Raw genomic sequence first — 12762 nt, 5'->3', positions numbered from 1 at the left:
CCAAACCCTGGCCCCAGCCTGCCCCGCCGGCTTCTACGCCATCGCGCAGTGCCGACTGGACTGCGCCCTATATGCGGCATCCTTGGCGGCCTAGGTTATGACAAGTGCTTATTTAATGGAGCTCACTCTGCCACATGGTAAAGGGTGAGAGAGAGAACCAGGCTCCACCGCGAGCACGCCCCGAAAGCCGCCTCCTTCTCCTCCTCCTCCTCCCTCAGCTTTCCCAAGGCCGCCCTTTTCTCCGCCTCTTGCAGGCCCGTCAGCGTCGCTCGCCCCCCGCAGGCCCGCCGGCGCGAACGAGCCTGGGACTCCTCCCTCCCTCCCTTCCTGCCTTCCTCTCTCTCACTGGCCAGGTAGGGCCGCCCCCCCCCCCCCTCAGGCGCCCCGTTTTGCCGGCTTCTCCTCAGCGATGTCCTCCGCTGCGGCTAGCGACGCCGTCCAGTTCCTGGGCCGGAGCCTCCTGCGCCCTCGCCGCCCGCCCTGCGGGGTTAGGTGAGAGCGCCTGGTTGGGGCGAAGCTCCTTGCACAGGAGGGAGGAGGGAGAGGGAGAGAAGTGGCCCCCCAGTGACCGCCTCTCTCTACCAGGGCCCGGCGGGGCTCCTACTTCTGACTGAGAAAGGGAGAAAGTGGGCTGCACCCAGCAGTGTGCCATGAAACAGAAAGGGGCGTGATAAGAAATAGATTTATTTCACAAAGGTCTTGTGGGTTTCACTGTGCAGGCTTCATCAGAGGAATCGCTAAAAATACAATTTTATGTTTAATTATGCTCTATTTTTACAGTTGTTTCATGTCCAATGTGTAGTTTGTCTTCCCTGGTCTATTGACAAAGTTGGGGTACACAATAAGTGCAGAACTGGAAAGGACAATGTGAACTTGTGTCTTATCTATGTTATAAAGAGGTCAGGATAAGTCTCTTGCATTGCTTTCTTTAATCTAGCACATGCCAGCACATCACAGTAGTAAGGGCAACAACCTCAGGAGTAGAGTAGACCAGCCTGTTTCGAATATGTCTTCTGCAATACAGTTTCTACAACGCAAATTAATACAAACAGTGATAGTCAAAGTAACATCTACATCCTGACCTTTTTGATAACATAAGTCACAGAGTTCTCATTGTATTGCTTACATGGTATATTGACACATATATCTCTCAATTCTGATCCTGTCTTTTAAATAATTTTAAATACTTTTACTAGGGGGTCTTCCTATTATGTGTATTAAATACAAAATTGTAAAATAAATCTATTTCTTATCACCTGGCATTTCCCCCTTTTTGTTTTGTGTCTAATTGAATGCCATTTTGTTTCCCAGTTTATGATGAAGCAGTAAAAAGGAATCAGCACAGTTATTGACTCCTGTGCCAATTTTGAACTGCAAAGGGCTTTTGATGGGATATGAAGCAGCCTTGTATTGAGCCAGACCACTGGCCTACCTAAGTCAGCTCTCGCAGAGTTAATAGCGTGACCTTCTGTGCAACTCTATCTGTGTTCCTTACAGTGTTTAATTTATAGGAAAAGGAGAAGCTGAAGCTCAAATTCATCTGTCTCTGAAAGGAAAGGGATGATTTGATCTATAGGGTCTCAGCTGCTCCACTGTTTGTGCTTCATAGTAACCCCTTACAAGGAATTCAGAGGCTGGTGAAAATTAAGCCCCGAGGCCTTTAGTGCTGAAGGAGGACCCCCAAATCAACATGAATGCATTGCCAATGGTGCTGCATGACAAAGAAGCAGAGAGTGAGTGGGTGCAGGGCTGAATGGGGTTCCCTTCGGGCACGTGGTAGTAATGTAGGAAGTAAGAGCAAATTAAAATCCTGGGCCCATTTTTCATTCTATTAAGAAACTATAGAGACTTCCCAGCTGTGAGGCATGGAGCCTTCCAGATAGGGTCTCTAGGTCTACGGTACCCTTTAAGGCAGTTTCATGGGCTCATGTGAACCCCCTGCTTTTTTGGAAAATTAAGCACAGAAGATAAGGGTCAATCACGAGACAAATGGATTTCTAAGGCCTAGCTCTTGGACAGCCCCTGTAAGTCTAAGGCCTGCTTCTCACAAGCTGGCAAACCAGTGTTCGAACTGTGTCTGATGTCAGATAAGGAGCTCAGAGTACTATGTTCCTACATTCAGAAACCCTATACAAGTAGAAAATTAGATGTTTAAGGAAAAGTTTATAACCTATAAATAACTGACATACTAGCTTTCCTTGCCTAGGGCAGCTTTCTCAACCAGGGTTTTGTGAAACCCTGGGGTTTCTTGATAGCCCTGGAAGGGTTTCCCAAATGGGTGGGAGTTAATTAATTTTTAATATATTTTAAAATTTTGTTATGCATTTATTGAGTGATATGACCATATATGGTCATGTCAACCTTCCCCCACCCCACCCCATAGCCAATGATGGGTCTGGAGGGGTTGGGAATGAGAGGTGCCCTGGATGGATGTGTATACAGCTCTGCTTCCCAACCATATTCCGCATGATCATGCCACTTCTGGGATTTCTTGAAGCCTGAAGAATGTTTCAGGGGTTTCTCAAGGGTAAACAAGTAGACAAAGGCTGGCCTAGGGATTATGTACCTGATGTTTAAAGATACATATATGTTAAAAAGGTAAAGGTATCCCCTGTGCAAGACCCGAGTCATGTCTGACCCTTGGGGTGACGCCCTCCAGCGTTTTCATGGCAGACTCAATACGGGGTGGTTTGCCAGTGCCTTCCCCAGTCATTACCATTTTAACCCCCAGCATATATGTTATCTATCCTTTATAGCCTTGCTGTGGGTGTACATTAAAGAAACACTTGGTAAGATGCTGCAAGCATCAAAGGTGGAGCTGTCCACATTTGAGGACCATGACATGTGACTTGGTGCACTAACAACTTTATATAAATTACAATATTTACAATATAAAAGCAACTTCCAATTAAATTAACGCATAGCCTACAATATAATTTAAAAGCATAAAATATCTCAGTGCAAAATATCTCAGTGCAATATGTCTGCCTACCTCTTGTACTCTGAGCATGCCAGAGAATTGGAGGCAGCACTAAGGACTGTCTGGTGTTTTGTTGAGCTGTAGAACGGGGTTACCCAGAGATGTTTAATAGCTCAGCACTGCATGAGGATCTCCCCAGCCCTCAGCTAAATTGCAGAAGAAGAAGAATGGGGACAGGATATCTCACAATGATTGTCAAAGCTCAGCAAGACATAAGAGACATCTTCTGAGTTCCCTGCAATTTGCAGAGATCAGACGAGGTGGTGGTGATGATCTACATGCTGGTACATCAAGCTAAGACAGGGGGATCATTGAAAACAAAATCCAGCCTGAGAAAACAAGTTAGGAACCCAAAGACTGAGCAACAAAATAAATTAAAATTAAAATAAAAAATTATTTAAAAGTGCACATTAAGAAGATTCAAAACAACATTAAAACCGAAGAATCAGAGCTATACAATATTGCATATTACAATATTGCATGTACCATCGTTTGACCATCGACCAATTGCCTTTCAACCCACAGGGTCTTCATCAGTGTTCAAATAAAATATATGCACATGTATACAATATTACAATAAAACCTTTTTGGTGGCATAAAAATCATAAAATGTGAAGCTCCCAACAACTTATAATAATAATTTCAGGCTCACAATTAAAAATCAAAGTAGTTAAGAACCGTGAAATGATATTTGTGTATTATTATATAATATTATATTATATTACAAATTAGTAAGCATGGTAAACACCTAATTGAATTTTAAAGATTCTCAAGAGGATCCTTGCAAGCTGAGTGAAAGGACAACAACATGGAAAATGGTACTGGGGGAAACGCTAATAGGGTCTGTAGTGATGGTGACAGAACTGGAAAGAAATCTTGAGGTTGTGGTGGAAAGATCAGTGAAAATGTCAGTTTACTGGCAACAGTGCTGTGAAAGTGGCAAATTTATTCCTAAGGAATGAAAAGAAAATTTTGTAATGCCCTTGTATAGATCTATATGTTATGATCTCAAAAACATCATGGTAGAGCTGGAAATGGTACAGAGAAGAGTAACCAGAATGACCACCATGCAGAAAAGAAAAGCTGGATTTCCCACCCACAGTGCTGTAGGGAAGCTGGGGGGGAAAAACTCATTTCCCAACAGCTTTGAAGTAGGGGTAGATAACCAATGTTGAAATGGCCTAGACTCTTTAAAAGGGATTTAGGCAAACCCATGACAATTAAGGCTTTCATTTTTAGAGACGTGACGTTCTTCTGAAGAAGAGTTGCTGAAGTTCGGCATCAGAGAGAGTCTTTGTTCTCTGTGCCCCTGTTGTAGACCAGCTAAGGTGTTTGGTTGGCCATTTTTTCTCTGACCCAGAATAGCTTTTCTTAATACCCTGGAGATGAAATTGTCTTAGATGTCACCTATTTTATTTTGTACTTTTGGTAGTCATTTGGTAGCAGCCAGGGAGGAAGACAAGGAAGAGCCATGGCCCGGTACCGAATGATCCACGGACCGGTACCAGTCCCCGGACCGGGGGTTGGGGACCACTGGCTTAGAGGAGGGCAGGCAGCTGTTCCTTTTGGCAGCAAATGATAAAACCCACAGTAATGGGTTTAAATTACAGGCAGAAAGATACCAGCTGGATATTAGGGGGGATATATGGTAAGAGTAGCTCAGCAGTGGAACTGGCTGCCTAGGGAGATGGTGAGCTCTCCTTTACTGGCAGTCTTCAAGCAGGAGATGGACAGATACTTATCAAGGATGCTTTAGGCTGATCCTGCATTGGGCAGGGGGTTGGACTAGATGGACTGTATGGCCCCTTCCAACTCTCTGATTCTGTGAATATTGGGGTAATCTGGCAGTACTTGAAGGGCTACTTTTAATGTCACCAAATCCTCTGACCTAGTCATCCTCTGGCTCTTCATTAGCTCTAAAACTTAAATGACTGATGCAATTGTAGTGTCCTGCATTTTCAGCAATTGTGGTCTTTTGACTAATGTTATTTTAAGCTAACCATTCAAGGCTTAATTATGGCGAGGAGGCCTACAGATGTTTTAGAAAAATAAGTAATTGTAGGTTCTGTGTACCAATCCACAACGAGAAAACAGGTTCCTTAGCATATAATTTATTTTTAAGTTTTAACAAAGCGGGGGGAGGGAGAACAATTATAGGCTGTAGGTCACAGAGTGTGCAGAGTGTTATCCCCTTGCCACCCAAAAAAGTGAGATTGTCTTTTAACAAAACCTTGTCTGTGTAGTCTTGCTGCAGAAGCTATGTAAGCACAATAACACTCTGTATGTTCATTTTGTTTAATGTTTCCATAAACATTTAACTAGCTGCAAATAATACAGGGAAGAAAGAAAAAACTGTGAACAAAAGTTTAGCTCATCTTCAATCTTACCTCTCCTAAGTGACCTTTCCTATTAAATAAGTGTACCATTATGGGTGTTTTTGTATAAGCCCTGAAAGTGCTGGAAAGAGCTTTCAGGGCATTGCTAACTTATGGAGACCCTTGTGAGTTTTTCAAGGCAAGAGACTTCAGAGGTCTTTTGCCATTGCCTGCCTCTGCACTGTGATCCTGGACTTCCTTGATGGTCTCTCACCCAAATAGTAACCAAGGCTGACCCTACTTAGCTTCTGAAATCTGATGAAATTGGGCTAACTGTCCGGGCTAGCTTAGTTGATTTTTGTGAAAAGAGCAAGAATTCAGTATCACCATAAAGGCTAACAACATTTGTGGCAAGGTATGAGTTTTGCACCTTGGAGCAAACTTAAATGGACTTCGTGGAATGGTAAAGAAGAAGAAGGCCTGGAGCATCATTGTCCATGGGGTCGCGATGAGTCAGACACAACTTCGCACCTAACAACAACAATGAGTTTTCATGAGTCACTGGTCACTTCTTCAGTTAGTCTTTTAGGTGCCCCTGGACTCTTGCTCCTTTCTACTGCTACAGACTAAAACAGCTACCTTTATTAATTTTATGACATGCTGACATACTTTATTTTCAGTAATGTGCATTCCCCTCTCCTTTTTCTAACTAGTGGATTTGCGAGAAACTGTTGCATAGCACTCTAGAAAACTGCTGGAAACACAAAACCGATGGTCAGAGCGTGCATTTTGCCCTGAGTGATTATATAGGCAGTTTTTGCTGTGGGGATGGGGACTGACATAAATATACCACGAGGTCAGGCAACTGCAGGGCCATTGCTCTGCCCCCATCCATATGCCCTTTCCCCCCGCTTCGGTGCTCCACCAGGCGCCTTTGCCACCCAGAGCAACTAGGGAAGGGTAAGCAGGTGGTACACAGCTGCAGTGGTACCTTTGCCATCCATGGACAAAGCACTTGTACCTACATGCACTACCCTGTGCTGTCATGGAAAGGGTTGTGGGCAGTGCAGGTGGCTGTGAGCATGGGTGGTAAGCAGGTGAGAGAACACAGGTCAGAAGGTCATGTGTGTGAATGGTCAGGAGGGGAAGTGAACATTGGTCCCTCACAATTAGTATTATCTTCTCAGAGTGATAGCAACCAGTGTCTTATCTGCTGCCTGGTCCTTTTAACTGGAAAAGTCACCTGATGGCTGCAAGAAAGAGAGGCTATGGCAGGCCATTTCTGGGTAGGGGGGGAGGGACGAGGGGAGTCTCTGGCAGTGCTCCCCCACCATCCCAGACAGGCCCACCCAGGCCAGGAGAGCCTGTAGCAGGCCTTTTTGGGGTTGGGGGGAGGGAGTAGGGGAGTCACTGCCAGCACTCCCCCACCACGCCAGGCAGGCCCACTGAGGCTTGGAGAGGCCTTTTCAGGGCTTGAGAGAGGGAGGAGGGGATTCCCTGCCAACGTCCCCCCCCCCCCCGCTCCAAAAAGGCCCGCCACGGCCTCTCCAAACCTTGGCAGGCCTGCCCGGGGTGGTGGTGAGGAGTTAAGGCTAGTACAATGGGCTTTTTTGCTGGTTAATTTATAAAAAGCAAAGTTCACAAGTCTATTGGGCAACCAATCTTTATTCTTTGAGAGACTAGAATCATAGAATAATAGAGTTGGAAGGGATCTCCTAGGTCATCTTGTTGAACCCCCAACACTATGCAGGACACTCACAACCCTATCGCTCATCCACTGTAACCTGCCACCCCCTTGAACCTTCACAGAATCAGCCTCTCCATCAGATAGCTGTCCAGCCTTTGTTTAAAAATGTACAAAGATGGAGAACCCATTACCTCCCGAGGAAGCCTGTTCCACTGAGAAACTGCTCTGTCAGGAACTTCTTCTGGATGTTTAGACAGAATTTCTTTTGAATTAATTTCATCCCATTGGTTCTGGTCGGTCCCTCTGGGGCAAGAGAGGACAACTCTGCTCCATCCTCTACATGGCAGCCTTTTAAATACTTGAAGATGATTATCAGATCCCCTCTCGAGGCTAAACAGACCAAGCTCCCCCAACCTTTCCTCATACGTCTTGGTCTCCAAACCCCTCACCATCTTTATTGCCCTCCTTTGGACATGCTCCAGTTTGTCTACATCCGTTAATAATTATAGAGTAATTTTCAGATGCTAAATCAGGGATTCCCAGCCATGGCTATGTGGACCCTTGGGGGTCCTCGAGAGTTCTCAAGGGGGAGCTCTGTGGGAGCTCTGAAGTGGTGTGGTATGGGAGGAGGAATCCGGGCTGTCTTCTCAGCTTCTACTTTTTTTCTGGTCTACATGAACCAGACCCATCATAGTAGTAGTAAAGGCGGGGAGAAGCAGCAAAAAGAAGGCTAAGGATGCAGGTAGTGATGTCACTTCCAGGTGTGGGGCAGGGGTGTGTGGTCAGCTCACATCACTTCTGGGGCTCCTCAAAATCTAAACAATTATTTCAGGGACTCCTCCACAGTCAAAATGTTGAAAAGGACCTTGCTAAACAATTACACCAGCACTTCCCCTTGGAATACCAGTTCAATGTCGTTTTTGTACTAATGCTTAATATTTTATTTCCTCTGCACTTCTTAATGCAGCAAGGGTTAGAATCAGGCTGTAAACAGTGTAGATGCTAGCCTTCTCATTATGTTGAAAGCAATGTTATCCTTGGGGGTGATATACAAGTTTTCATTTTTGCCGTAGTGTCTATTGAAACCAGTTTGACCGCTATCTGTAGCAAGTAATTCAGGCTACACAGGGCAAGTTTAATGGACTGGCTGCTTGCAGCATGAACTGATTTAATTTCATAATTCCATTTGCCTTTATAGAAGTAGCAAAGCTGCAGCTAGGAAAATGGAGCAAATGGACTCCACACCCTACACCTCGCAAGATGCCGTTGATAGTGATCTGGGCTATTGCCATAGTAGAGAAAGAGAAAATGCTCTCACTATGCAATAGGAATTGTCATTGCTACACTGCTTCTGTATTCTCATAGGTAGTGTATGCATGTATACTGGGTGCCCAATTAAGAGAAGAGAAGAGCTGGGTTTTGGTACCCCTCTTCACTACCCAAAGGAGTCTCAAAGTGGCTTACAATCACCTACCCTTCCTCTCTACACAACAGGTACCCAATAAAGCTCTGAGAGAACTGTGATTCGTTCAAGGTCACCCAGGAGGCCTCATATATCTCAAAGCAACTTACAATTGCCTGCCCTTCCACTCCCCATGACAGACACCCTGTGAGGTAGATGAGGCTGAGAGAGCTCTGAGAGGAACTGTGACTGACCCAAGGTCACCCAGCTGGCTGCATGTGGAAGAGTGAGGAATTAAACCCAGTTCCTCAAGTTAACTCTTAGCCACTACATCAGGGGTAGTCAACCTGTGGTCCTCCAGATGTTCATGGACTACAATTCCCATGGACTACACTGGCAGGGGCTCATGGGAATTGTAGTCCATGGACATCTGGAGGACCACAGGTTGACTACCCCTGCACTACATCAAGCAGGTTTACTTACTTAGTAAGCTAGTAAATATGAGTATCCTATTATAGGCATATAATGTGATCCAGTAGAAATACCTTGTTGATAACTGAGGGTTTCTGATTTTTAAATGCTCAGAATCCAAAATGAGTCTCAGTGGTACACATAGGAGGAGACAGACTGCTTGATCTGTTGTCCTTTAATCTTTTGAAAGATCATCGAAGTACTGCCCATAGAAACCTTGTTTTTCACATGAAAGTTTTTTCAAAAGTAATATATGCCACCTTGAATTTAGTTGGTAATGGAATTTGGGGGGAGATGCTATACTTATTTTCACCGAAGTGCTGCTACTACTGAGAATCATTAGCCTCATCTCAAATGTATTATAAACCTGCTCTATTTTTAGTAATATCCTCAGCTAGTGATAGTTCGAGGAGCCACTGAATGCCATTTAAATATTTGTTTTTTACCTGCATTTTTGTCACACATTTGGAGTTTTGGGGGAACTGCTTCCTTTGCCTTTGGCATGCACATAGGCCTGTGAATAATTTGAAAGGCTGGCATAATGCTCAGCATGCACTGCCCTAAAGCATGGATATTTTATTTTATTCCAGTTAATTCACTTTCTAACCTCTAGGAACTCAACTGAGTAATAGCACTGGAAACAGTAACAGCTGAGTAAATTGAAGATACTTTAATACTCTTTAGAATATAAATCCATCACAATGAATTAGAGCACCTCAGAACTCATGGAGGATAAACTATTCAAAATACGAACACCATCCAGAGTCAAGATTTGCTCTTTCTGTATCCTTGCAGTTTGATCTTGCCATATGACTGGTCATTTCAAGAGGACTTTGGGTTAATATAAAGATTGTGGTGGAGCACAACAGAGGCAGTAGTCCCTAAAGTGATCTTTGCCTCACAATGGGGCATGCAAAAATCAATGTTGTTTGTCCTTAAGGTGGCACTGCTCTTCTGTTTAACATTGCTGCCGTAGACTAACATGTCTTCCCCTCTAGCCCTCAGACGGCAAATCACAGTTCCTCAAGAGGTGATGTAAAAAGATCCCTGTAGCCTTGAGGCTCCAGTACTTTCAGAGCACAATAGGTAGTTACTTGCTGAATTGTACAGTATAAAATGAGAGAAGGAAGAATCGTTTATTTGGATCGCCAGCCTGTTGTTGAAACGTTCAAAATGAATGTTTTCTTTTAAAGCTGAAATTAATTCTGAGTGAGTCAGGTCAATATGCTAATTGTCAGGGGAGCTAGATTTTCACTGGCAGCACAGAATAAGAGCCAGAAATGGAAGAACAAGAAGAGTTGGGCTTTATACCCTGGATTTCACAACCAGAAGGAGTCTCAAAGCAGCTTCCTTGCCTTCCTCTCCCCACCACAGATACCGTGTGTAATAGGTGGGGCTGAGAGAGCTCTGACAGGACGGCTCTGTGAAAACAGGACTGCGACTAACCTAAGGTCACCCAGCTGGCTGCATGTGAAGAAGTGGGGTATCAAATCTGGCTCACCAGGTTAGAAGCCGCCGCTCTTAACCACACCACCACTCTTAGCCACCAAAGAACATTTGGTGAGAATCTTCAGCTGTTATATTTATCACGTTTTATCCCACCCTTCCTATGAAAAGGTCAGAGTGATGTGTACAGTTTACCCTTTCCCTATTTTATTTAAACAGCAACACTGTGAGGTAGATTAAACTGGGAGAAAATGTGACTGGCCCAAGGTCATCCAGGAGAATTAAACCCTGGTCTGCCTGCTCCTATTCTGACACTTTATCAGCTTCATCATACTGACTGAAATGTTTGCACCAGCAGAGTACCATGGGCTATGATGACTGATAAGTGAAGAGATGCGGGGTATAATTTACCATCAGCTATATAGGTTAGGACGATATTTTATTGTAACTGTGGAAGCATCCTAGACACTTTGTAAACTTCCCATATGTGACCACTCCTCTGTATAGCCCTTCACACATTAATTATCAACTATTCCTAAATCTTGTTGCTGCTTGTTTGTGCCGCTGCTTTTGAATTCTGTTCTAAGCCCGGCTAGTTCCAAGACTTGCCTTAAGGAGGCCTGCAGTGCTAGTAACTTATTTGCTTCTAATAAAGCTGAAATGCAGTGTGATAAGGATGTACACAAAGTCACATAAACAAATTAGTGGCTCTTTAACACATTTTAATAACTTTTTCAAAATTCGCATCCGTGATAATTAGAACGATGCAGGGATGAATTTCCTCTTGCTCTCTGAGGAGCTCTCTGCTTATTTTTGCTGAAGTGAGAGTTCTATTATGTATTCAAGATAAATAAACAAATACTCAAACTTATTGTCACAGAATCCGGGGATGGTTGTAGGGCCCTAGCAGAGTACAATTGTGGTAGGAGCAGCCAGGCTGGGGGCAGAGGGGCTCCCTACAGTAGATAGGGGTGTCACTCTGAGGTGCTAAAGAGGGAAAAGGGGGGAGGAGAGAGACTACAGCCTTGATCCATGGGGTGAAGGCACCACGTGGGGCCCCAGGAAGTACAGGGCCCGTGGCACATGCTACGTGTGCTTCATACATACACTGGCCTTGTTGCCAGCTCTGGTTTGGGAAATAAGTGGAGATTTTGGGGGCGGAGCCTGGAGAAGTGGTGCTTGGGGGGGGGGAGTGACTGCAGTATGGTATAGAGTCCGCCTTCCAAAGTAGTCATCTTCTCAAGGGAACTGAGCTTGATTTTCTGGAGACCAAATGTGATAGCGGGAGATTTCCCTACCCAAGCAGCGTTGAGTCCTCCTTTAGTGCCATAGGCATTTTTATCAGGATATTATGAATAAATTATAAAAGCTAAATCTTTAGGTTTATAAAATCTTTGTAGTAATACGACTTAAACAGAGCAGCATCCAACTAAGCCAATTGACCCATGAGCTTGGAAATTTGTAACTCCGCGACTCTCCTTGGGATGCCAGTTAATCTTCCAAAGTGTGTAAAAAAAGTGGGGTACCTGGCTGTGCTAAGATAAAATGCCTGGCATAAAAAGAAAACTGCTCTCCTGACATTGGTCAGTCACGATCAAATAACTCTCATCTTCTGCTTCCTGCTACATTATTATCTGCCTGCAAAAGGGAGAACCTGGCAGAGAAAGTTTATGTGCCTGTGATTTCCAAATAATTTTTAAAAAATGTCATGAGCTGTATGTGAGGCAACAAATGAAAGGCAGTAATGTAAAGAATGGATCCTGGGTTATAGGTGTTTCCACAGAGAGAAATTGAGAACCTTTGTTTTGTATAACATGAAAGTGTTGAAGCTGAAATGAATCATAAAATAATGCTGTTCTTATGTCTATATTCCCTTGCTGCGGACCTGCTGTTGGTAAGTTTATTAAAATGTGATCCTTTGGCCTTTATGAATAAATTTCCCTTTATGGACAAGTCAAAGCTTGCCATATTTTGAAGCATTTAAAAGATATTCTAATTGGGATAGTTTGATGGTTGAATTAAGTCTGTTGGTGATAATTAAAACTAGGTAAAATGCCCCATTGTTTTACATCCTGATGTACTTTTGCACTATCAATTAAAATTAATTATTTCTAGGTTTCTTTCAAAAATTCAGCTTTTTAAGGGAGCCAACTGATGTCTTTCAGTAATACAATACAGTCATTAAAGCAAATTGCAGATTTTGTACTTCTATGGTTTGGAGATTTCTTTCAGTATCCAGGATCTAGTCTTAGTGGCTACATTTTAAAAATAGCTACTATTACATAAATATATAAGTGTTCCTGGGAGCCTGGGGAGGTTGAGGTATACCATCTTTTGGATTCATGTCTTGTACAGTTTAAAGCCAAAATAAAGCGTTTCGCTCTTTGGCTTTATCAAGGGACTTCAATTTTCATATTTTGAAAAACAACTTCGGGATAGAGAAATAATCTCCTAACAGAGA

The 12762-nt window shown here is 43.7% G+C and overlaps 1 protein-coding gene across 4 annotated transcripts in view; it reads left to right on the top strand.

Annotated features, from left to right (window-relative positions):
* The first annotated feature begins 200 nt into the window (after positions 1-200).
* Positions 201-12762, top strand: part of LOC143845078 (enoyl-CoA delta isomerase 2-like) — a 37470-nt gene continuing 24908 nt past the window's right edge. Inside the window, exon 1 of one of the 4 annotated variants that reach the window (XM_077353101.1) lies at positions 201-353. Coding sequence is in view for 2 of the 4 variants with exons in the window: in XM_077353097.1 (XP_077209212.1) it covers positions 410-492 (83 nt within the window). In the remaining 2 variants the exon portion in view is untranslated. The other 3 variants (XM_077353097.1, XM_077353102.1, XM_077353100.1) reach the window with 3 other exon arrangements.

This window comes from Paroedura picta, chromosome 9 (assembly GCF_049243985.1).
Source record: "Paroedura picta isolate Pp20150507F chromosome 9, Ppicta_v3.0, whole genome shotgun sequence".
Lineage (NCBI taxonomy): Eukaryota > Metazoa > Chordata > Lepidosauria > Squamata > Gekkonidae > Paroedura > Paroedura picta.
This window is presented reverse-complemented; position numbering and strand designations above follow the sequence as displayed.